Here is a 25,461-nt window from a genome sequence, read left to right on the forward strand (position 1 = left end):
ATAAAAATAAAAATAAAAAAATTATAGAAAAATAGGAAAAAGCAAACAGAAATAAAAGAAAATTATCGGCCTTCACAATTGTAGCATTGGAGGAGAAATCTCGCTTGTGATTGGAGGACTCACAAAACTCATCAACCTCGATCTCTCTGGTAATAAGGTCCCAATAAAATTCCACAAGAAATCGGGAACTTAACAAACCTATGGCAGCTCGAGCTCTATAATAATAGCTTGACCGAGAAGCTTTCGATCGAGCTGCAGAATCTCCCGAAGTTGGAGTCCTTCAATGCCTCAATGAACTATGTAAATTATTATTTTTTTGAGGAGGTGAATTGTGTGCTCAAAATTTTTGAAAATTTTTATGAATGTTATTTAATTTATTTAATTTTTTATGAGTTTTCTTTAATTGAAAAAGAGAATCGAAAAATTGAAAAATGCCGATAGTGTTTAAGCACATATTTTATTGCTCTCACGTAAAATACTTTAAAGTAAGCGAAGTGATCATAGAATTGTGAAATCCAATAAAAGTATTTTTAAAAAACTTTTAATGAAATGTGTGCTTTTCTATTTTATTTTATTTTTTATTTAATAGTGCAAATGCAAAGTGGGAGCGGAGGTTAGTTTTTGTAATTAGCAGTTTCTTCCTCGAAATAGGGGATGATTTTTTATAGTGGATGGTAGAAAGGAGAGAGTGGGGAGAGAGATGGAGAAAAAAAGTAGAGAGTGGAAGAGAGTAGTTAATATTTGAAATTACCTACAATCATATGACCCTTTTTTTTCGGTGTGCACCATGGTATTCGGAAGTCTAATTGGGTATCGACTCATCAAGTTGAGCCGAGTCGGCCCACTAAGGGATAAAATTCTGACAGCGTGAATTTTCTATATTCATAGTACTTGAACCCGATACCTTATTTAAGGGGAATAAGCGCCGAACCGCTTGAACCAATCCATATAGGTCATAATCAAATGACTCTTAATTAATAGAATTATCATAACATGGGCAAATATGGGAAGTGAAAGTTAAGGGTGTGTTTGGATTTTAAATTTTTTTTAACTCAACTCAACTTAACTTAACTTCACTTATCTTCAATTCAACAATACAATTATTACTTAATCATTACTTTATCTTAATTATTCATTACTTTTTCACATTTTTTCTCATAATTCAACAACATAATTATTACTTAATTATTACTTTATCTCAACTATTCATTATTTTTTAACACTTTTTCTCATAATTCAACTATACAATTATTACAAACTAATTAAAACCAAAACTCAACTTAGATCTCCTATTTATTCGGACATTTCCTATTAGTTCACTCGTATTTCGGATTGGCGTTGTTGTCAGATTCTTAAGGAGAAGTACCATCTTGCCAACAACTTAAATCACTACGGCTTTATGTCGCATTTTGCTTAATTTATTGCTTGTGCGATGGTTAAGGTTACCCATGTATTTCGAACTCCTTACGGTCTATGAACTTTTCCTAATGAATTTCAGTTTACTTATATTAAAAAAGAAGAGTAAATCAAGTATTGGTAATATGAAAAGCAAGTTACATTAAAGGAGTCATCTCTCTTTAGTCCAGCCAAAATTCCCATGCATGTGACATTTCCAAAGGGCAAAAAGGTCATTTTATTATAATGAATAATAATAATAAAAATAAGAAAAACAAAAGAACCCATTAGAGATCTCCAAAAATCGAAAGCCTGTTGAACGGAGAAGGGTTGGGGAGCCCTCATCGGACGCCCTACCCTCGATCAATGTAGCTGGCGGGCTCAAAACCCACCGTCAACCTCAGTTGGGTAGGGTGGGGTGTGTTGGCGAGGGCTCCCCCACCCTCGATTTCAGAGTTTTCAATCGAGATGTGAAATCGAGGGTGGGGAGCCCCTACCGGTACAACCCAACCCCTGATCGAGTTTGCCGACAGGTTCTCCACCCCTTCTCCATTCAACTTCTTTATTTTTTTAATTTGTTAATTATTATTATTATTATTTAATATTTTAATTTTCCAAATAACATTTTTCTCCCTAATAAGTGTCATGTGCATGTCACATGACCAATTTTGGCTAGAATCTTGATGGAATGGTGCTAAGCGCCTGTTTGCCTTGAACATCGAGGGTAAGGTGTAACGTTTTAGGTTGTATTTGATTTTAGAATTGAGTAAAGTTGAATTTTTATTCTAATTAATTTGTAATGATTGTATTATTGAATTATGAGAAAAATTGTAAAGTAATGAATAGTTGAGAGAACGTAATGATTGTATTATTGAATTGTGGAAAAAGTAATGAATAGTTGAGAGAAAGTAATTATTATATTATTATATTACGAAAAAAATAATGAATAGTTGAGAGAATTTAGTATTAAAAATTGAATTGAATGTTAAAAAATTTGAAAGAAAAAATAATAATAATTATATTATTGAATTGAAAATAATTAAAATAGAGTTAAAAAATTTTGATTTATTAAACCGCTCTTTATAGGACAGGAACCAAATATTGCTTACCCCTCAAAGTCAAACGCAAATTGCTTTTTCCTTTTTTCATCTTTTTATTTATTTATTAATATTCTTAGGCTTTATTTGAAGTACTTTTTTAAATTTTACTCTATTTATTTTTAATTTAATGAAATATTATTTTTTTCTTTTAAATTTTTAAATTTTAATTATAATTTAATTTAATTATTTTTTTTCACAATTCAATAGTATAATTATTACTTCCTTTTAACTATTTATTACTTTTTTTTTTACTTCCTTCCATATTTCAATCACACAATCATTATTTTTTAAATTTTTTCCTTTCACATTATTATACAACCAAATAAATAAATAAATATATATATATACATAGATGAAATGGAGACTTAACTCTCCTTCCAAATAAAGCCTCAAATTCTACAAATATATCTCCTCATTCTCATCGATCCTTCCTCCCCTCATCCTCTACTTCTTTTTTTTTTTTTTCCTCCTTAACTGAGAGAGACCCGACCTTTAATTCCACAGGGAAAAGTGTTGGCTGGGGGGACATTTGAAAATTGTTGCTTCCTACAACTTAAGCTCCTACTCGGCTCACCCATTGCGGCGCGCACCGATCTTCTTCTTCCGGTCGGTGAGTTCTTCTCGGAGCGTTTCGTCCCTCCCTTTTCCTTCCATCCTTCCTTTCAGTTTCGTTCTCGTTGTTCCCACAATGGCTCTCATTTTTGGGTTTCTGAAACCTCTCCGAGGTCTAGCCATTAGTTTGCTCTGTGCGTGCGTGGGTGTGTGTGTGTGGGGTGTCCATTTTTGCTCCGTTTGGAGCCTGCATTTGTCTCTGAAGCCATCCTGTTACCTGGGTTTGCTGCCGTGTCCTCAGGCTTGTCCATTACGTAGGGTTTTACTAGAGCTCCTCTCTGGGCGCCTTGTTCATGGATGAAACATTTGGGGAGATTGGTGTTCCACTCGTCTCTATGACCCGTTTAGACACTGTCCCGGCAGTCACATTTGCCAATTGCTGCCCAACAGGCTGTAAACCATTTATTTGGTCCTGCTTCTTGATTTCGTTCTTGAGAGATTCTTGGACGGTGGCCCCCCAGCCTTAACCTTGCTCATCTGTAATGTAATCTACCAAAAAGTTACTGTTCTCTCCCCTATCTTGCGACCGAGCTGAGTGGCTGCACCTGTTGTAGTGTTTGTTTTATCTTTTTGGGTAAAATTTTCGGGTTTGTTATTGGGTCAAAATTCAATTCCAAGGACTTGTCTGGTAAGATTCACAATGGCTGCGATTATTTATTTAAAATGCTCCAAATGTGTAACAATCTTGCCGGGCCTAGTATCTCTTTCATTTTCCTTTTTAACAGTGAGTGAGAATGGACTGTTTATCATTCAAATGATATTTTCTCTCTAGGTGACTCTCCCACGACCTTTACTCATCATTTTTGGACATTGTAGGCACATTGAGAATTGGCTTTTCACTCCTACGTGCGTAAATGGCGCCGCCAAATCCCAAAGTGAAAGCAGCCTTTTCAGCAATGAGGACTCTAGGGATCAAGGAAGATAAAGTGAAACCAGTGTTAAAGAAGCTCTTAAAGCTGTACGATAAGAACTGGGAACTGATTGAGGAGGAAAATTATAGGACTCTCATCGATGCGATATTTGAAGAGGATGACAATAAGGTGCTGCATTCTGCTTTGATTGGTGATATCTTTTGAGCTTTTCTAGAGTTTTGTCTTGGCTGACAATTCTTTACTAAAGTTTCTATCCTGTGTCATCCATCAGGTTGCAGATCAAAAGAGAAATAGCCATTCCGAGGTACTTGATTCAGCTTGCTTTTGCTCTAGCCCTCCTTGACCTTATTATCCACTGTTTCAGTTTCCTCTGGCTTTTGACTTCTTTTTTATTTCTCAGGAGGAAGAGGAAGAAGCCCCAGCAGAGGAGCTTCGACGCCCCTTGAAAAGGCTCAGGCACAGGAACCAAGAAAATCAGTCCATTGATTCTCCCAGCAATTCAAATCTTCGAATAAGTGGAGCTGCTCTAGTACAGCCTAAACAGGAGGAGGAATTTTGCCCTCCTGAGGCTGCTCTAAATGAGCGAAGCAGAGGGAAACGACCTATCTCGAATGATCTGAATGAAAGAGGAAAACAGTCTCAGCCAATGGCTACATCAGGGAGACCATCTCATGAAATTCGTATCAGGGAGGCTAATGTTGATTCAGGCACAGTTCTGCCCAAACAGAAAATTCCTGTTAGCAATCATTTAGCGCTGATGAAACCCAAGGATGAGCCATTCACCGATGACAGACACATAAATGAATCTCCTCTTGCCATGATCCTTCCTGGTAACTTTATATCCTCCCAGTTAAATTATTATTATATGCATTCTTGATTGGCTTTCTCTCATATTGGGTTATGATAGGATTCTCTGCGTTATCCCAATATGTTATTCATTACCATTTACCAAACTGTTAATATTAAAATTATACAATCTTTTGGATGGGGATGACAGCTGTCTTGCATGGCCATGTCAGTGGCACTGTTGCTTCTTTTGTTACCTGGTAATTGTGTATTATTATCCACCATTACTCTTAGCGTATAACTGGTCTATAACCAAAGATGGACTTGATTTTCTTTCCAAGATCATCTTTTATGCACATGAAACTATTAAAAAGTGTGTAAAGACATCTGCAGTCGATTTCAATTGAGATCTCTTTCGATTAATAAGAAAAAATTATCTAGCTGAAAAGAGTTTAGATGAGATGAAACAAATAAACCCTTAATTTTACATTCTTGCTGATATCCTCTGCCTCTTTACACTAATATTCTTTCTTTTGCCGTTTTGTTTCCAGAAATTTCGTTGTTGCTCTTGTCTACATCGGCGCACATTCTCTGACGTTTCCTATTCTTTTCGATTTCGTCTTCTTTTATTATCATTTCCCTTACAAACCAGTTTTTATACCTTTGCTATGAGTGTCACGCCAATTTTAGTATGTGGTTGGTGGGCGAATAGGAACCATGAGAACCTTGGTGCTATTGTATTATTTTCTTGCGTCCCTAGCCATAGAACGCTAGCCAGATGAACGTTTTCACTGGGTTGTGATTTCTTTTGACTTAAAATCTCTAAATAAATATCTTTTGTAACTTCTCATAATATATGACACTTAATTTTTGCAGTTCATTTTGTCGCTTTGATACTTTGACCAGAATATGTATCATGGATATCTTTTACCATCTCTTTCGGGCCATCATGATACGGAAGAAATATTAACAATTCAAGGAAAATTTTCTGGATGGTATATGATTGAATGGAACTCTATAATTGCTTAGCATTTAAGGAGACATCTTTGTCACTAGTTATATCTTGATATGTTATTTGTTTCTTTTTTCCCCCCCTCGTACACTAGAAAAATTTATTAACATATCCTGAATATGATGTATCTGATTAAAATAATGTCTTCGATGCTTTGCTTCTACATAAATTCTCTGTAGATCCGCTAGTAATGTTATTTGACATTTTAAAATCTTACAGAGCCATCACTGAATAAAACTTCAACTGGTAAGCAAAAAATTGGTGAAGCGAATGGCGATGCACAGACTTCCTTAAATGTAGATGGAGAAAATGGCGTTGGAGGTCCTCAAGCATCAGAAACTGACAAAAACAACTGCAAGGCTGCACACAACAGCTGCGAGGGTGCGGATGTTCCAATAAAATCTCCGACCATCTTAGAGATTGCCTCGTCATCCTTGGGAGAGGTGAAGTTAAATCTAAGCTGCAACTCTACCCTTGGACGATCAGAGTTTCGTATGCCTAGTCGAGACAAAGTCCTGAAGATGGTGGAAGATAAATGTCTCCAATCATATGAAATCCTTGACCCTGATTTTTCTGTCATGAAACTGATGAGAGATATGTGCCAGTGCTTTGTGGAATTAGGAAAGCACGGCAATGACTCAGGAGACAGAACAACTCCGATTAGACGCCCCGAACTTAGACAGGAATGGCAGCAGCATTGATGGGGATGTGGACAGTTGTTGAATGGGATTAGTTTTTGGTGCTGTGATTACTGCCTGGGTTGTGATGTTACTTGGGCATAACCGATAGGATAGAATGGATTCGTGTAGTTTATTGGTGTAGTAATCTTTTGTGCGTATCAGTCTTTTGGTGGAGGATGGATACGTACAGATGATTGGAATATAGGATGGATTTCTGCATGTATTTAGTCATGATTGATGGTACAGATTATTGGTGGATAGGATAGATTTGGCCTTATGCAGAGTACTTTATGTAATGACATTATCACTTACTTCGGCTTCTGTAGAGCTGTTACTTTTATCAGTAAACGAAGTCCTGTCCATTACATATGTCATTCCAATTTCTGTCCATTACATGTATCCTCTCCATTATCTGTCAATTGCATATAGACATTAGATTATATTTTATTTATTTAATTTTACATTTCTACCACTAATTAGTAAGATCGAGTCAAATATATAAATAGGTATACATATGCAGATAACTTCACTATTTATTGTGCTAGTCTTACTCCAATCTCATATATAAGTTTTGTGAATTTGAATAATTTTAGTTAAATGACTCAATTACTTCTGTTTAGCAGTGAATTGAACTATTATAAGTTTGGCTACAATTTTAAAAATTTATTCAATAAGTTTTAATGTATATAATAATAAATATTACTAATATTTCTAAAATTATGAATATTTATTTACTATTAAAATAACAATAATAGCTATAATTTTAAAAATATAAGCTTAAATTTATATAATTATAAAATTATGAATATTTATTTGCTATTAAGATGATAATATGCGATTTCAATTCTTATATATTTCCTTCATTTTCATATTGATACTAATTATAGCGATATGTGTTATTATTAAATTTTTATTTATATAATTATATAAATATCTGTAATTTTCGTAATTAAGTGATTGAAACTATAGTTTCTTTATTTTCATATTTTTTATTATTAATCACAATAATAAGTGTTATTATTTAATTTGTATATAATATATTAATCTATCCTCTTTTATTATGCCTATGGCATAGTCAAGTTTATGTAATATATAGATAAGGTAAATCCTATCTGTAAATCAAACGGCAAAAAAGGAATCGGTATTATTCCTAAAATATATTAAAAATTTGCAGAATCTATTTTAAAGAGTGATAGATCTTCAAATATAGAAATCGCATCTCTTTAAATCTTTCTTCAAAGACACATACATAAGTACATAGAAATGGACTGCCTTAAATTAGATGATAGATATAGATTAGCTTAATCTTAATCGATTTGCATCCTATTTCCGTAAGAATTCAAATTATAGTATTCAGACTGAACCTTGTAAGTCATCTAGATGTTACTCCACTTATATATATCGATACCACGACCAACTTGAAACTCATCCTGTTGCATCATATAATCCTTGGGATCGCAAATTTTCCCGAGCAAAAGTACTTAGAAGCAGAGAGAGACCGAGACAAGGAGCGACATTAAGGAGCTGGAGAAAAGTAATCGTTCATTGAGAAAGATAGCAGTACGTAGAGACTTTGCGAGTGTGGATGCACCAGCACGTTGTGTTAGGGATTGTGGCTTTTACGGATCACCTGAACAGCATGATATGTGTTCCAGTTGTTACAATGATTTCCTCCGTGGAAAGATTGCCAAGTCTTCCGTGCAAATATCGGATTCATCCGCTGCTGTTGCTGCTTCAGATGATGATCTGAAAGCATGCCCGAATAAACTGTCAATGATGGAAGGAACTACAACCCCGCATAGTCTGCATGAAGATTTGGCTTCTGAATGCAACACTCAAAAACCGATCAAGAACAAGTGCAGAACTTGCAGTAAGCGAGTCGGACTTTTGGGGTTCCAGTGCCGGTGTGGGGACCTCTTCTGCAGGATGCACTGGTATCCTGAAGAACATGCGTGCAAGGTTGATTTTAAGACCAGCGCCCGCAAAACTCTAGCCAAGCAAAATCCCGCATGCATCGCTGACCGAATGCAGTATAGGGTCTGATCAAAATAATACTGTGGACAACAGTGATCAACCAGTTCTTTTGGGCAACCTTGTGAACAATAGTGATCTATGTCTGAGAGGAAAGAGGCGAAAATTACATTGATTACAACTCGTTGTGCAGGTGAAAAAAGACAACCTTTTCTATGTACTAACTGCAATTAAAGATGTATTTCTTTTTTTAATTTAAGGACGTATTTCACTAAAATATATTACTTTCAACTACGTTTTGTCGATCAATGCAATACAGAATTTGATCAGAGCAATGCCCACACGGTATAATTTCTGTCTTTGCAAGCATCATTGGATTGAAATTTTTTGCAGTACAAGTCGGATAGCAGGTGAACTTCTCTCATATTCCAGAAACCAATACTTTGCCACAAATCGTTGCTCAAATACCAGTATCTTAAGTTGCTCAACCACCGAAAGGTGATGCGTACAGAACGTGACTGTAGAAGCAAATCGATAAGTTATCAATGGGTTACATACATGTCTGAAAGAACTGGTATAATTTTTATATATACTTCAACAGCTTAGACCCTTTCCTAAGCCTTTACGAGGGAAGCACCCCACGCAAATTTTAAAAGCAAATCCGAATTTTAAATCATCATCATTTACCTCTTTTACCAAGTATTAGGATGATATTTGCTCTGACACAGACCCAGCTCGAACTGATTAATTTCCATCCAAGTCACAGACCTCGGTGATACTCTAATCGTTCGGTATTCTCCACCAAGACCTGCGAGACAATCCTGAATACAAGCACCCTTTTTATTGGTCTATTAGATGAAAGAAAACACTGTTTCAAGCTCCAATTGCAAAAGATCATCGGTAGTCCATGGTATATGAGGACCCTGGAATGGAAAAGGACGTCGCTCACGAATGTTAAGTTGCCACTGCTTTACAACCTTCTATAACCGGCTGCATATAACATATTCTTGAAGTTATCTGTCAGTGACTCAGAATCTATCTGGCACCGGCAAACATTGAGAGATCAGTGGTAAAGAGCATGAATTCAAGTACTCATACAAATTAACCAAGGGGGCGAAAGAAAGAGTAGAACAAATAATTAGCATACCGATTTTTTAGTAGTAGAGAGCCATATTGTGCAAAAATCATGACTGTAGAAAGTGTATTTATGAAAACTGCAACCGACTGGCCTTTTAACCAGGAAAGGCCATGTATATAGTCTGCTACTCACTTTCAAAACCCATATGCACAAAAAATTGAACCAATACGAACCATAATGAAATGAAAGTTGAACCATCGAACAGGACAGGAATGAGGAGTCACCCTCGTTATGATAACTATTTGCCCAACCAGGGTTCCAAGACCAGAATAAGTGACAGAAACATCTTTCCAGCGCAAGATTGTGGTGTACACTTACAGAACGCATCCTCAATAGGAGATAATAGGGCTGCATGACCATGGACTGCCAAAGCAAGATTCTAGGCTTTAACATGCCAATGCTGTGATCATCAATGAGAGACCGAGATAGGTCTGATCTGATGTCGAGGCCACCTTGTCCCTATCAAGGCCAAGCATAGCCTTGACAGGCTAGACCTTGTTGAGGGAGGATGAAATGAATTGCTCCACACATCTCCAATGGTATGTAGACCATCCGCCGGTGACTATTCCTTAAGCTCCAATTCCATGTAATACAGTCTTTATTCTCCTCCATATGCTTGAATTTGAAGAACTTGAACATATATATGAATCGACAAAGAACACTGAAAATTCGTCACTGTTCCGACTCTTTACATAGTAATAATCTGTGATCATAGGGAATCGCCGAACCTGAGACCTCGGCATTAGATGCATTACTATGCATGCTTCCATTGTCCGTCGTACTACGGGCTGTTGATTGTTTGAATATATACACCAAAAACGTAATTATTCAGGGACATATAATCTACAAATGGTCCAACGAAAGAAAGAATTTCCAGGAACATGTTGAATAGCCACAGCTACTTTGTTCTCTGGAAACTCTTCCAAGGAATTGCAATTATGGGCAGGGCTTGTGAATTGAAATAAAAAGAAAACTGAGATTTCACGAACATGTACGAAAATGAGTCTTGGAATGGTGAAAGACTTAACTCGACTACAAGAATTTTTTTTTTCCTCCCCTTTTTTGGATAAGAGGCTACAAGTCTACAAGAAAATTGCCCGTTAGGAAGCTAAAAATCCATCCCTATCTGGAAAATAGGGACGGTCTCAAAAAGAGGTTTGTTCCAAATAGTTATGTTGCGTTTGGTTTGTAAGTAACATTTTAAAATCAGATTTTGATTTTGAAAAAGAGTGGTATAAATGGTTATGTATGGGGTCCACTCTTTGACTTTGCATGAGTTATGTGATTTTGATTTTGAAAAAAAGTGATATAAAATGGGGCTCACCCTTTGATTTTGTATGAGTTATTTTGTTTTGTTGTTGGTAGAATTAAGTTAAAGTAAGATTTTAAAATTCAACTAAACAGAGTTATCATAATTTAAGAAAACTAAGATGTGCTAATATAAACCCAAATTTTACGCAATGCAGTCTGTAATATCTTATACAGAGTAATCCAAGCGCACAAATTAAATCCCAACTCTACGATCCATCATCACGTGCGTCATCCCTCTTCCTCGTCTTCTTCTTCCCCATTCGGCTGGGAGTAACCGGAAGCTGTGCACGTGCATGACCATGAGACTTTGAGAACTGTCGCTGCATCAGCATCTCAAGGTTTCGATTGATTCTGGCCATTAACTTTGTGTTGCTGGCCAGTAACCCCGTGTTCTGTTGTAATAGTTGCTCGTCCTGCTGCATCTCCGATCGCATTGCAATAGACGTGGCTCCATCATGAAGTGTTGTTGCACGACCTGTTCGGGAATCTTTTGCTTAATTCTTTCCTCCTGTTGCACCCGCACATTCCTATCATTTTCAGCTTGCGCTCTCGTTTCTGCATCCAACTGTTCCATGCGCTTCCTCTTCTGACCTATCTGCTCCTGAAAGCCACTCAAGGAATCGGGCACATCATTACGGACATTGAAGCTGGTTGAGCTAGTCATGCGGCTCAACACGTAGATACAACTCTTGTTTTGGTCCCCGACTACCCTCGACCACATCTCGGTCTCGGACTCCTGGGCAGCAGGATTCGAAAGGCCGTCCTCCCCCACTACCTGTTGGCTAGCTTACTCTTGCTCAAAATCCTTCTACAAAATGAGAGCATGCAATCTAGATGACAACCTATGAAATTCAACAACTCCCCAACTAAATTTAACCTTACATGAGTCTTCCGTGACGGTTCCTCTGCCAAGCTAGAATCAACGTTCCTCCGGTGGGTCCAAGCAAAGACCTCTGACGTTGTTGGCCACCGTCCCAATTCCTTCACATGTAGTGAGGAAAACCAAAAAGCAAGTGCCCAGTTTTTTTTCAATTGTTATATATATGCAACTACCACATAAAATGAGCTGTATAATTACTTAAGTTGGTACGATTTTACCATCTTCATGGCAGTTGTACCGGGAGAAATGGATCCTCCAATATAGAGTGATCCTCCATTCCCGGAAGCCCGATTGTTCTTATTTAGCTCCCCCAGTCATCTTGTACGTGGGATCACTCCACTTCACCAGAAGTTGGTCCCATACATGTTCAGAGATCCACTTCACCAGAGTGCCTCATAGAAAATTTGCCTCAAGCGCTTGCCTCCTCTGGCGTTGAAAGCCCTCCACATCTGCTCCTCGTACCATGGATCCCAGCAGACATAATTCTGTCAAAACAAAAATTGTAACAAAAATATACGAGTAAATCAATATATTTCAAAGAAATAAATTTACATTTGCATATACCAATTAAACAGCCAATAAAGACTTAAAAGTTGATCACTTATTATACCTTCCACATTTTAAACCACAACTCACGGATCAGTTTTGGAATTTCTGACCACAAAGGCCAAGGGTCAGTATAGTTTTTGTGCATGATTCTGACAATGTACTTGATTCGGCAATTCGACGGGTATAATCTGCGCTCAGCATCCAAGATTCATAAATGTATCATCACAAAATTCCAACGCATTTTTAATGAATCAACAATATAAGTAATTACACAACTCACCCATCCTTTCTTTCCCGCATCAAGTAGTCCTTGCCAATGCCACCATTGGGAGGTGTAGGTGGCATACATGACCCTCTTGAGGATGTTGGTGTTTGTGGAGGGAATGGTGATGCTTGCGGAGGATATGTTGTTCGCGGACGACTTGTTGCAACATATGGTTGAAATGCCGAGAAAGGGGCCATGTCAGGAACGCCCACTGCAGTAGCGATAAAAGGACGATTGGGGTTAGTCTCCCCAATGGAAGGGGAAGGGCGTGGGCTACTACCGTGCTGTGAATGGGAGGACGAAGGCATACTGGAGCAGTAGATAGGGAGATAGGTCGGTGGCGATTTTTCCCAGTCTGGATGTAAGTTACCCTTGCGAGCTAAATCAGACATCTGCTTGTAACCATAAAATTGCAATAAGGGTTGGAACTTTTTCGAACATTATACTCAGAGCATAATTGAGAAAATTTTGGCAGAGATTAATTCGAACATACTAGCTGCTTCAATCGAAAGTAACAGATTCATATACAAGATTCCCTTTATTAAACCACAGCACGCAATCATACAACACTAATCGGTGGGAGGCTCCACACTCCCATTGAGTCCCATCCTCCTTCTGCATAATGACAACAGGGCGACTAACCTAGTGTCAAATACACTATAAGTTCATACGACGTACTGCATGATTAATTTATAATTATCTACCAACAATACAAAGAACTCGCGATCCAACACGAAGGAACCTGAACCAGGATAAAATAACACGTACAAAATTTCATTCAGAAAATTAAACAATTAACTTTCATATGTATTAAATCGTAATAATAACAAATGTAACCTAATATTGCTCTGATGTAGTATTCATGAAGAACTTACAGAGGAGAAATGGAGGAGAGTTCAGCAGAAGCAATAGCAGGAAGGAGATACGAGAGGGATAGAGTGTTCGAATTCTTTTTGCTCAGCTGCAGAAGCATATCCAGCTAGGTGTCGAGAGGAGCGTAATTGGCTTGTTACCTCCACGGTCCATACATAAATATCTTAGTTACAAATAATTGCAAATAACATATTCGTACATGATGAAAATGACATAGAAAGTTCGAAAATTCAATAGATTACCATGCAAGAAAACAGGCCAAGGTTTCGAGAAGGCGAAAATATTCCAACTGAATATTATTCTGTACGACCAAGAAAATTAACATAGGTAGTGTGGTGCATACCGAGCCAGAGAACAAAGATCAAAGAAAATGACAATCAAGCACTGCCCTTCCAGACCATTTATTGAGGTTCCGAATCATTCAGAGAACAAAATCAGTAATCCTTACGGATTCGCATCAAATGAATAAAGAACATTTTCTTCTTCTTCATCCACCAAGCGAGTTTAACCAGAAGACACAACACGCGCGGCTTGAGCAATTTCTCATCCATCCCAAAGCTAAGTGATCATTAAATTTGACAATTAACAAGAAAAGCCCCGACACAAACAACCGTCCGAGGATTCAACAGAGCAGCCATTACATCAAATGCAAGAGGAAAAATAATAAAGCGGCGCTCAGCTGAGCTCAATTCAGCTCACAGCTCAGCCGAAACTACCCTCTGCTTTTGATTTATTTGCTGCGATCCATTGACATCGCATGATCTTCTATCCTTAGTACGATCTTCTATCCTTAGTACCCTTTCTTTTTCTCTTTATTTGTTTTCGTCCTATACCTCTAATTGGTTTTCTGTTTTCGTCATTTTCGTTAATTTCCTATTAAGAAAAGGTCCAACTTTTAGTCCTCTCTATTTAGTTTTTCCCGATTCAGAGTCAAATGTTTGATCCCCTTTAATCCTATCGTTTAACAGTGTTGACTTGATTTTTTTTCAAACAAAAATATGTTTTCTGCAAGAAAATAAAAAGGAATTGCAAGATCTAGCATCTCTCTATCCCCAAATAGAGAGATGCTATGTGGGGGGTGATAAAAATAGAAGAAAAATAGAAAGCGGACAAAAACAGAAAACCACTCTAACCTACTGAATGAAAAGTATTCCATGTCAATAAAATATAAGCAAGCAGGGAATACAAATGCAACTTAAAAGTTCCTAGTTACTGCTCAGACTTTCAACTTCGTTTCCATTGGATCTTTTTTGTTTTTTTGTTTTTTGGGTAGACTACATTGGATTCATCTTTAATAGGATGAAGGGTTTTTTTTATTCTATGCCCTAAGGGCGTAGGTTAACCAATAATTACTTACCACATCGGATCAACTTGATCATTAAACTAACAGATCCGAATTTTTCAATGCCCAAAGTGACCCTTATTGCAATTTTGGCAAATAATTCACCCTAATTGATTCTCTCTTCTAATTAATCATCTCCTCTATCCAAAAAGTAATTTTTTTTAATTATTAAATTTGATAGATATACTTTTGGAGTTAAGTAAACCCTAAAAATCCTCTCTAAACCCCGAAACCAAACCATGAAATCCCGAAAACCAAACCATGAAGCTGAAACGCTAATTTTAAAATCTAACCCTAAAAAATAAAATCCTATATTCCTAAAACCTAAAATGCTAAACTTAAAAAAAAAAAACACTCAAGACGCTAAAATAATTGGGTTATTTTACGTGATTTCAGATCTATAAGGATTTTACAATTATGTTTCGAATTTTTCCTGTTTAAGATTTGTAACATTAAAGTAATTTCGGCATTGGATCATTTGTCACAATTATGGATGTCCATAATAATTTCTATTGTATATAGTAATAATTGATTAGAGTTTAATTATTCCAAGATTAAAGGAAGGACTAAATTACCCATTCAAAACTTCAAATATAAGTCAATGGATGAACAATTGATCAAATTTGGTAATCAATGATTGATTAAGTTATGCCCTTAGGGCAAAGGATAGAAAACAAATAATGAAAGTTTAAACAAATAGAAAAAGTTTAAAAATTATGAAAATTCAAAAAATAAAAATAAAAGAAACTTCTGAAAAATCATAGAAAATTAGATATATATATATATATATATATCAAAGAAAACTCATAAAAATCAGAACATTTGGAAATAAACGGAAAAAATAGAAAAATTCAGAAAAAAAATTTAAATCAAAGACAATTCAGAAAGATTACTAGAAATTAAAAAAAAATTAAAGTTCAAGGAAAATTTATAGAAAAAAATAAATAAAATTCCAAAAATTTTGAAAACATAATGTCTCAATCAGACAAATCAAGTAGTTCATTGTGGTAAAAAAGAACTCCAACTTTGTGGGATTTCGTAGGGAAATTAGAAGAAGTCATGATATATTATAGAACTCAAGCTGCTATAGGATTATTAAGTTTTCGATTTCGAGTAAAATTTTATCAGTTATGTTATTTTCGGAGAGCTCGAGGTTCATCAGCTTTATGAATCCTCCAATTGCATGCGAGATTTCTCCTCCAATGCTATAATTGTGACGGCTAAGAATTTATCTAGTTTTTTATTTCAATTTATTCTTTTTTAATTTTCTTTATTTTTACTTAATTGTATTTGGTTTTAAATTTTTTTGAATTTTTATAAATTATTTAATTTTTATATTTGTTTCTGAATTTTCTATTATTTATGAACTTTCTTTAGTTTTTATTTTCTCAATTTTCATAATAGAATGGAATTTGTTTTGGACTTTTATAATTTTTCTGAATTTCCTTCAGTTCTAACTTTTTTTTTTCTAAATTTTCATAAATTTTTTATTTTTATTTGTTTCTGAATTTTTATGAATTTTTTGGAATTTTTCATTTTCTTTGCTTTTTAAATTCCACAAAATTTTTATATTTCTCTTATTTTTACAAATTTTCTGAGTTTTTTTTTATGTTTTTAAATTTTAAAATTTTTATAACTTTTTGTAATTTGTATGAATATTTTTAAAAATTTTCTTTGATTTTTTTTTTCTAATTTTCCAATAATTTGTAAGGTGGGGCGCGATGAATGGTTCCACATGTGCAGCTATGAGTCCAGTTTAATATATGTTAAGTTCTTGTCAGCAAATGGATAGAGGATGTTAATGGAGTTGGACGGCTGACAGTATCCAAGACAAAATAGAAAACAATGGTATTTTTGTGTGGCGAAATTCCAATTTGGTTAAAGCCTAAGACAAATATGAAAATATTAGTTTTTTCGTGTAATTTTCTCTTTATTTTATTTTATTTTAATTTGTTTGGAGTTAATTAAGCGAGCTAGACTATCGCCCGGAGAAAATTAAATTAGATTATGTCATTCAATTTGACAATATTTGAATGCATGTCTGTAAATTAAAAGATGATAATTTGATTGCACTGGTCCTCCATAAGTCCATATCCTTCCTCCAAATCACTATCTCTTTTTCTCCAAAATTTATGCAAAAAAAATGAAAAATCTTTTTAAAAGGGAAAAAATATCTCCAGTAACAGAAATTGCATCTCTTTAAATCTTTCTTCAACGGTACATATATTTGATACATACATAGACACAGCGTTAGATCAGACAATAGATATTGAAAATTATAGATACAGATTAGCTTACTCAATGCAAATCCTATTTCAGTATGAATTCAAAATTACAGTACGAGAGCGAGAAGATTACTGCACAAGTAATCTAGAAGTTACCCCTCGTCCTCCTATATATATCCATACAACGAACAGCTTGAAACTCATCCTTTCACAGCGTGCATATCTTCCGGACGGCAAAGTTTCCTGGCAAGAGCGAGAAGGGAGAGACCAAGACGAGGAGCAACCAATAAGGAGTTGGAGAAAGTAATCGTTCGTTCAGAAAGATTGCAGTTCGTAGAGACTTCGTGAGGATGGATGCGCCGGCACTCTGCGTTAAGGGTTGCGGCTTTTACGGATCGCCCGAACAGCAGGGCATGTGCTCCAGCTGTTACAAGGATTTCCTTAGGGAAAAGATCGCCAAGTCCTCCGTGCCAACATCGGATTCATCTGTCACTGTCGCCCCAGTTGATGACCTGACGGACTGCATGGCTAAGCTATCTACAATAAGGGTAACTAAGACTCCGCATGACCTGCTCGACAATATGGCTTCTGAATGCAAACCTGAGAAACCGATCAAGAACAAGTGCAGAACTTGCGGTAAGCGGCTTGGAATTTTGGGGTTCCGGTGCCGGTGCGGAGACCTCTTCTGCGGGATGCACAGGTACCCGGAAGAACATCTGTGCAAGGTGGATTTCAAGACAAGCGGTCGCAAAACTCTGGCCGAGCAAAATCCCGCTTGCACTGCTGATCGAATGCAGTATAGGGTTTGATCTAATTGATACCACGGACAATACTAATCAACCAATTCATGTCTGCAGTTCTCTAGGCCTATTGATCAAAGTACATTCTTTTTTTTTTTTCCCTGATAGATTCTTTTTTTCTTTTCTTTTCTTTTGCTAGGTATCAATTGATCTATGTCATTGATTCATTCGTTCTACTTTTTATTTTTTATTTTTTTTGGGTTGACATTTTGTCAGAGGTTTTTGGTGAAACAAGACAACACTGTGTATGTTCAAACTGCAATTTAGAACACATTCCTTTTTTATTATACTGGCTTTTGGTGGCTCCATGTCACCGGGACGCGCTCCCGACCCGTGTCGGGTGCGTATGAACCCCGCAGGCATTATTGCATCCAACAGTGAGGGGGGCCCGTTTCACCAAAACACAAAGTATTGTTAGAAATCGCTGAAGCATATATTATTGTTTTTGCAAAGCACCTAACCCCATATGGTCATGCCAGCATAGTGCCTCTGTCGCGAACAACCCAGTTACTTGGAAGATGGTGTTAAAATTAATTTCAAGCTCACAAAACCCTTTCCTGGCCGAGCAAAATCACTATCTGTGAATCGAATGCAGTGCAGGAGTTGATCATATAGCAATGGCCACAATGATTGATGGTCCAGTTTCTCTTTGCAAGCATAATCAGATTGAATTTTCACCTACTGCGAGTCGGATAGCAGTCGAACTTCTCACAAGACCACCCTACTGGAACAAATTCCAGGAACCAGTTCTTTTCACAAATTATAGTTAGAATCCCAGCATCTTAAATTACCGAAACCATTGCCAGAACTGAACAAAGATATCACGAGCAACAACACAAATCTATAAGTTCTGTTACATTTATGGCCGAAAGAACTGAAATAATCTTTGTATGAGCTTCAAAATTGTAGGCCTCTTCCTATGCCTTAAGGAGGGAACCACGAGCAAATTCTAAAAGGAATCCAATTCCTACATGCTATAGTTAGACCATCATCATTTACTTCTTCCAGCAACTATCAGGACGATATTTGCTCTGATACAGACCCAACCCAAGTATAATCTGCATTCTAGTCATACACCTCGGTGATACTCTAATTGCTTAGTATTCTCCAGTAAGACCTGTCAGATAATCCCGATAATAAGCACCAATAATTGGTCCATTAGATGAAAAGAAAACTCTGCTCAAACTCCAACAATAAAAAACTGCCAATACAAAGGAAATGAGAGCTTCGGAATGGAAAAGGTCATACCTCCCGAATGTAAGTTGCCACTGCTTTACAACCTTCTATAGCAAGCTGCATAACATTATCGAAGGTATCTATTGGCAACTTAGAATCCATCTGCGCCGGAAAACATCAGGAAATTTAGTGGTAAAGAGCAAGAACTTGACTACTCATACAACAGGATAAAAACTTGTCATACAACAAAGATCAGGCTCCATCTGGTCCCAGAAACTGGCAAAAACTTATTTCGTTTGTTTTATTCATTTCTCTCCCCAAAATGAAGGTAAACTATTCCCAAGTAACACAAGTCATCTGCATACTCTCATTCGATTTGCAAGCAGTGCAGTACCACTCTACCAGCATTCTGGAGTCCGGAAAATTTACTCCAAGTTGCACAAAAACATACAGCTCTTCCTTTTTCCAGTCAAATTGTGACGAGGGGAAGGGGGGAAAAGGGAACAGATAAACAGCATACAGTTGTGTAGTAGTCAAAAGTTACATTGTGCAATAATCATGACAGTAGATAGTGCACTCTGCACTGGATTGGCCTTTTGACGGAAAGGTCATGTCTTTGGTCTGCTACTCATTTTTAGACCCATATGCACAAGAATTGAACCAATGGGAACCATGATGAAATGACAGATGAACCATTCAAGAGGGACTGCAATTGCCCAGGTTATGATAACTATTTGCCACAAACAGGGTTTTTAACCAGAATAAGTGATAGAAACATCTTTCCAGGGCAAGTAAACTCCGCAGATAATTCCTAGGATATTAAAAACTCTTGAACAAGCTTGTGATTGTTTAGAACTTGAGTAAAGAAGAAAACCTGAAGAAGAGTCACTTTGTCCATCTTAGGTAGAATCCCCACCGTGACATCTGGACCTCCAGCACTATCTTCAACATAATTAAGATCTGTCTAATTAGAAAATAACACACGTGAGCTCATATAGTAACATATAAGGACAAATTAAAAACAACTAGAGCTAAGCAAACAGAATCTAACCAAGCAAAGGAGTGCTATTAAGGTATCCTGCACTACAGGATGTGACCAGATCCCGCATCGGTATTGCTGCATCTGCGAGGGCCAATGTTGCAGCATTGATGCAAGCACATCGAGTTCCTGCAAAATGGTTCACAAAATGAGAAATGAAGAGCTGTATCTTGTAAAACAAGTCATTAATAAAATGGATCCCCAAGAGGAGATAAGAGACTAATGTATAAAGGTCAGCTATTACAGTGGTATCTTCCATCTAGAAGAAAAAAATTAAATATCGTAAGTCACCCTTTTGTCTAAAGGGGATTTCACTTGGAAAAGAAAATATTCCAAACTAAAGGAGTGGGTTGCATAACCATAAGATGCTGAAGCAAACTTCTAGGCTTTGACAGGCCAATGTTGTGATCTTCGATGAGACCAAGACGAGCCTGATGTCGAGGCCATCTTGGCCTTTAGCATTGACAGGCTGCATGAAGCGCCAATCAAGGCTATCTTGCCTTAACAGGCTACACCAGGCTACAAGAGGCTGATCTAATTACTTCTAAAGATCTCCAAAAGGTTAAAGATCAGCTGGCACATATCCATAACAGCTCCTTCAGTGGAACAAGTTTGGAATTCAGAGGGACACATTTGAGAGCAATTTTTACCTCTCCTGAATGTCCCCAAAACAGTGGATTCGCAAATTCTATAAATCAGTGAATAGAAGACAGTCTTTACTCACCTCCATCTGCTTGAAGAACTTGAACATATATATCAATCTGCAAAAAATTGGTTTGAAAGATTAACTCTTACTACTCTGTGCATATTATTACTATCTGATCATAGAGAGAATCACCGAACCTGAGAACGAGGCATTAGATGGGTCAGTATGCATGCTTCCATCGTCTGGCGAACTACAAGAGATATCTCTGTTGATCGTCTGAATACACCAAAATCTAAATCATTCTGGGAACATAGCAGTTTCTCTAACTACAGCAATGCAATTGAATATGCCATCAGAAACATGACAAACAATAAAGATGTAGTCACTAAATGATAAAAAGAAATGCATGAAAACAATGAGAGGCTGCATATTTTCTTCAAAGACAAATAATCGCATCGAAGAATATGCTCAGCAGCTACATTGTTTACAAATCTTCGAAGAGTTCTAATTATAAGCAATTTTACAAGACAACAAAGGCTTCTCCTTTTTTCAAGAATTGAAACAGAACGAAAACTGAAAAAATTTCATAAAAGTTATGTTTTCAAGTAAAAGAGGATTGCAGCAGCAAGGAATAAGGCCTGGTTTGGTACGCTGGAATGGAATGGAATGGATTTTTGTATAGTGAATGTAATTATATTGGGAGAAAAATAATAATTTTTAGATTGAACCAGAGATATGAAAGATTAAATTTAATTAGATGAACTTAATTTTCATGATATCATTCTACATATCATATGTTTAGATATATAAAACTAAAAGATAATATAAGATAAATGTAAAACTTAGTAGAAATGATGGAATGAGCATTTCTTAATTTTTTTTAAGGAATGACCATTCCATCATATTGTAACGAAATTTCCCTCCAAATGGAATGCTCTTTCTAACCCATACAAGTATATCCATATAAGGAAATGGAGTAGAAGGATGGATTTCCATTCCGTTCCTGTCCATTACATTCCGGCGTACAAAATGGGACATTAAGAGAATACAAAACACAGTTTTGGAAAACAAACAGACAAAAGCTCAATCCCAAAAATTTGAGTAGAATCTAAGCAATTGTTATGTTCTTGCAGAATCCTAATATTGTAATCTAGTTCAATTTCTAGTGGCCAACTTTCTTCGCAGCACTCCTGATTAATATGCATTGCAGATATGACTTCCCTAATGACATTGATAAAAGTCAAATAATTGGAGGATTCACATAGATAAAAGAGTCTGAAGTGTGAAATTGAAAGAATTAACAACGCATTACTGCATAATTCAAAATAAAAGCAAAGGAAAGAAGGAAAAAGCATGTGAGGAAAACAAACCTATCTCCTTTTCCTTTTCTCATGCGATCGCCAGTACTAAAATTAGCCATGCTGTATTCACAACGTACCTAATGGACATAGAAAAAAAATAAAATAAAAGGCATTTTTGGTATGAAAATAATGTAAGCCCAATTATCTGAACACAAATGACATAATATTACATATTACCAAAGCCTGATCGCTCATTTGTTGGCTCCTGTTTTGAACCTGAAGATCAAGAGCAAATGTTTAGTTTAGTCTTTCTATCATCGATACCATCAGTAGCATATAAAAGCACTAACAGAATTAAATAATGGCATTGGACTCTATCTTCATGTCTGCAAATCCAATTTCTAGTGACACAGCCAATGATGAGATTCACTATCAATATACCAACCTATCTGATTTAACAAAGAAAAACTAAGGGGGGAAAAAGGTTCAGAAGAAATTCAGAAACATCTTCACCCCATACACAAAGTTCAAAGGCTCTTTTTCTTTTTGGCCAATACAGTAAAAATATTCCTCATATCAAGAAGATGAAACAATATAAATGTGAAACGTATGCATGTAAGCATGTGTATGAATATTGTTCACAAATACGTATTCATACAATTGCAGGACCAACTCAAAACTTCTTGAATCTAATCTCTAAAGCACATGACATAGTGTCCACTCAACCAGTGGCAGGTACATCAAGCAAGTTCAAAAGTAAGGCCAGGTCGACTTTACCTCTCTAGGGCCATAAACTGCAGCAATTACTTTCGTGTTACCCATCACAAAGACAGCAGAGCTGTAATTAAAAATAATCCAAACAAACCGAAGCCAAATGAGTATTATTAAAATCTAATTATGCAAAGCTAAAGTAAAATAATAATAATAATAATATAAAAGTGTTTCAGTTACCCGTCCGCCTTTGCTACAACTCCCATCTCTGCATGCAACTTCCTCATCTGTGCATGTGCCAAGCAAAGCAGGAGTATGAAAATCATGTCAATCTTTTACTAATATATTATATAAAATATCAGTTGCACGAAGGAGAAAACTTACTTCCATGGGACGTCGGCCATCTATCCGGAGACCTTCAGGGCTAACATATTCCATCGTCAAAAGCAGAGAGAGAGTGACCACTTAAGAAAATGAGTCAAGCAGACCTGCAACATAATGGAAGCAGTCAGAAGGTGCACCATTTCAGCATCACCAAACCTCAATTTACTACAGATCCTCGTGATGACCCAATTTTACATATCATAATCTTGAGATAGCTAGACCAAGCTGGTTACTAATTCTAATAGTGATTAGTGACAACACATTGATCAAGAAACTCAATTAAGGGCAACTTTAAATTTAAAAGTGAAAAAGAAGCCACTCTACCCACGAAACAGAAAACTGCCACCCAAGACGAACTTTAGCAAAGTTCTTAGAAAGGGTGAAGCACTTCAAATTCACTGATGACAGCCGCTGTGCTCCATTACTTCATTTAATCATAATTTTATTTTGTACTATTTGTTGGCACTGTCAATAATAAAAAATACGAAAATATAACAGAAGAAATAGTTAATATTGTCTTATCATTATTGCAATAGGTATGCATGAATTGTGCCTCATCTTTTCAATCCAATTCAACTGAACCCCCTACTCTGAGGGTCCAAAATACATAATAAAACGAGCTTGGTGAAACAATATGGAAGCACCTGAGGTTACTCAAACTATGTTGCTATAGAGGAGTGTGCGGTTCCAGGCACGCTGCAATTTTCATGGTACTTGGATCCTAGGCCTGTTCCTATGTTTTGGAGCCAGTGCCTAACCTCTTCAGACCTACAACCAGATCCTACCAAGAAGCTGGATTATACTTCAGGACCCGGGTATCCCTTTGGAACCTCTGGATCATGCAGTGGGGATAAATTGCACTTCTCCGGTAAAAGTTTCCCAAATTTCCTCAAACTAACAATAATGAATCACATTTATAGGCAACTGAATTGCACAAGTCGATGGAGATGGGTCCGTTTCCCAGCGAATATCAGAACATGAAGAGCCACTCCAATTTCACACAACAATCACTGAGTGCAACTGATGAGTGAGCCACAAATGAACACAGATGATAACTGAAAAACCAAACCCAATCTGGTCAGCAGTACTGATGACCAAACATTCCACTACAAAAAAAAAAAAAGTGTTTTCTTTTTTGTTACTGGTAATATCTCTCTCTCTGCTTAGCCAAGAAAAATAGACAATGAAACATCAAATATTTGACCTTCAGCTCATACATTCTGATTCTGAAGAGACAATCGTCTCTTCCACAAAGAACTCACTGACACAGCTCCAAACAACCAAAAAATCCCCAAACATCAGTCAAAATTGACACAAGAACCCGAGAGGGCCAAGCCAAAGGAGATACCTGATAGGAGTGAGAGAAGTACCCAAATTGAGCGGAAACTCCAGCCTAGAGTTTCTGGCGAAATTCAGGAACTGGGCGGAATTACTCAATTCTCAGTGGAGCAGCAGCAGCTGGTCGGCGGTCGCGGTGGAACGAAAAGAAACAGAACGTCACCGGTGGAGCCAGAGAGAGCAGCAACGGTCGGCGCTCCGGTGACGGAAGGTCTGGTGGGAGGGTAAGGATGGAGGAGGTTGAAAGCAGCCAGTGGAGTCGGACGGGCGGAGAGTAAAAGGGGAGAGAGAGTGAGGAGAAGAATTGAGGCCCCAGCCCAGCCCAGCCCATCACAAAATTCTACATGGGCTTCTCTATTTTGATAAACCGTGGCTACGGGCCTCCAATTCTTAGCCCAACTAATAATGGGTAAGATTTACGTAGCCTCGTCGTGGTTTACAACTAACTAATAATTTCTCTACGAGTTTTCAAAGTAAGGTAAACAAAAGACAATAGAACGATGGAAAAAAAATAAAAGTTACGGGTGATGCTTCCTTTGCAAAGTTCTGGTGCTACTTGGAACAACGAACACTTGTGTCCAGGGGGGTCATGGGGGGGGGGGGGGGGGGGGGGGGGGGGGGGGGGGGGGGGGGGGGGGGGGGGGTGTTTCTCCATTCCATATGGTCATTGAGATGGCCTGGCAAGCTCCCCATCCTCAATCCCGTAGGCGACCACTCTTTGATGGTCGTGAAATGGGCCTCCATGTTCGCTGCGTCGAGAACTAATTGTTGCTGTGGCGGTGAATGACCGCTTGTCGGAATATGTTCTCGCACCTTTAGACTTCTTTTGAGTCCTATGTATCATGTTAATTACTAGCTCCGGACGTTGCCGAGCTTGAACTCATACTCATATGTAGTACTATAAGTGACTCGATCAGTCACCGATTATAAAGGCAGACATCAATGGAGGTCGATCTATATAATAGAATTGTATACGTCTTTAATCTAGAATATGTAGAGGTTTTCGGTTTGACCTTCAGTCGAAGTTTTCTATGTCATGATGTCATCTACTCTTC

General features: G+C 37.0%; 5 protein-coding genes across 13 annotated transcripts; 3 read left to right on the forward strand and 2 right to left on the reverse strand.

Moving 5' to 3' along the window:
• Window positions 1-2,916: 2,916 nt before the first annotated feature.
• On the forward strand, window positions 2,917-6,826 carry LOC116206712 (probable inactive histone-lysine N-methyltransferase SUVR2). 2 transcript variants are annotated; one of them, XM_031539507.1, is made up of 5 exons: window positions 2,917-3,101; window positions 3,924-4,147; window positions 4,251-4,283; window positions 4,380-4,809; window positions 5,997-6,826. In XM_031539507.1, exons 2-5 carry the CDS (start codon window positions 3,962-3,964, stop codon window positions 6,476-6,478), a joined length of 1,131 nt encoding a protein of 376 aa, XP_031395367.1. In that variant the 5' UTR covers window positions 2,917-3,101; window positions 3,924-3,961; the 3' UTR covers window positions 6,479-6,826. The 2 variants fall into 2 exon arrangements, with proteins under 2 accessions (XP_031395367.1, XP_031395366.1); XM_031539506.1 differs by having other exon boundaries at window positions 2,918-3,105.
• Window positions 6,827-8,101: 1,275 nt separating this feature from the next.
• Window positions 8,102-8,500, forward strand: LOC116209035 (zinc finger A20 and AN1 domain-containing stress-associated protein 9-like). The gene has a single exon (XM_031542600.1). It carries the CDS (start codon window positions 8,102-8,104, stop codon window positions 8,498-8,500), a length of 399 nt encoding a protein of 132 aa, XP_031398460.1.
• Window positions 8,501-11,004: 2,504 nt separating this feature from the next.
• On the reverse strand, window positions 11,005-14,209 carry LOC116207304. Of its 6 annotated transcripts, none has more exons than XR_004156901.1 (6): window positions 13,447-14,209; window positions 12,587-12,963; window positions 12,368-12,494; window positions 11,976-12,242; window positions 11,760-11,858; window positions 11,005-11,685 (listed from the first exon to the last, which is right to left on the reverse strand). XR_004156901.1 is itself a non-coding variant. In XM_031540212.1 (6 exons), the coding sequence occupies exons 2-5, from the start codon at window positions 12,961-12,963 to the stop codon at window positions 12,138-12,140; spliced, it is 510 nt and encodes a 169-aa protein (XP_031396072.1). In that variant the 5' UTR covers window positions 13,447-14,209; the 3' UTR covers window positions 11,005-11,685; window positions 11,760-12,137. The 6 variants fall into 6 exon arrangements, 5 of the variants coding, with proteins under 5 accessions (XP_031396072.1, XP_031396070.1, XP_031396071.1 ...); XM_031540212.1 differs by having other exon boundaries at window positions 11,760-12,242; window positions 12,587-12,782; window positions 12,882-12,963; XM_031540210.1 differs by having other exon boundaries at window positions 11,005-11,858.
• A 3,152-nt stretch (window positions 14,210-17,361) lies between these two features.
• LOC116209036 (zinc finger A20 and AN1 domain-containing stress-associated protein 7-like) lies at window positions 17,362-17,820 on the forward strand. Its single transcript, XM_031542601.1, has one exon. It carries the CDS (start codon window positions 17,362-17,364, stop codon window positions 17,818-17,820), a length of 459 nt encoding a protein of 152 aa, XP_031398461.1.
• Window positions 17,821-18,536: 716 nt separating this feature from the next.
• LOC116209256 (exosome complex component RRP41 homolog) lies at window positions 18,537-24,671 on the reverse strand. 3 transcript variants are annotated; one of them, XM_031542851.1, is made up of 13 exons: window positions 24,417-24,671; window positions 23,713-23,849; window positions 23,069-23,172; window positions 22,925-22,971; window positions 22,751-22,811; window positions 22,211-22,249; window positions 22,043-22,110; window positions 20,870-20,948; window positions 20,751-20,787; window positions 20,039-20,155; window positions 19,862-19,947; window positions 19,060-19,149; window positions 18,537-18,928 (listed from the first exon to the last, which is right to left on the reverse strand). In XM_031542851.1, exons 3-13 carry the CDS (start codon window positions 23,120-23,122, stop codon window positions 18,881-18,883), a joined length of 726 nt encoding a protein of 241 aa, XP_031398711.1. In that variant the 5' UTR covers window positions 23,123-23,172; window positions 23,713-23,849; window positions 24,417-24,671; the 3' UTR covers window positions 18,537-18,880. The 3 variants fall into 3 exon arrangements, with proteins under 3 accessions (XP_031398711.1, XP_031398713.1, XP_031398710.1); XM_031542853.1 differs by lacking the exon at window positions 23,713-23,849 and having other exon boundaries at window positions 24,439-24,671; XM_031542850.1 differs by lacking the exon at window positions 23,713-23,849 and having other exon boundaries at window positions 24,417-24,670.
• Window positions 24,672-25,461: the final 790 nt, after the last annotated feature.

Source organism: Punica granatum, chromosome 5, assembly GCF_007655135.1.
Source record: "Punica granatum isolate Tunisia-2019 chromosome 5, ASM765513v2, whole genome shotgun sequence".
Taxonomy (NCBI): domain Eukaryota; kingdom Viridiplantae; phylum Streptophyta; class Magnoliopsida; order Myrtales; family Lythraceae; genus Punica; species Punica granatum.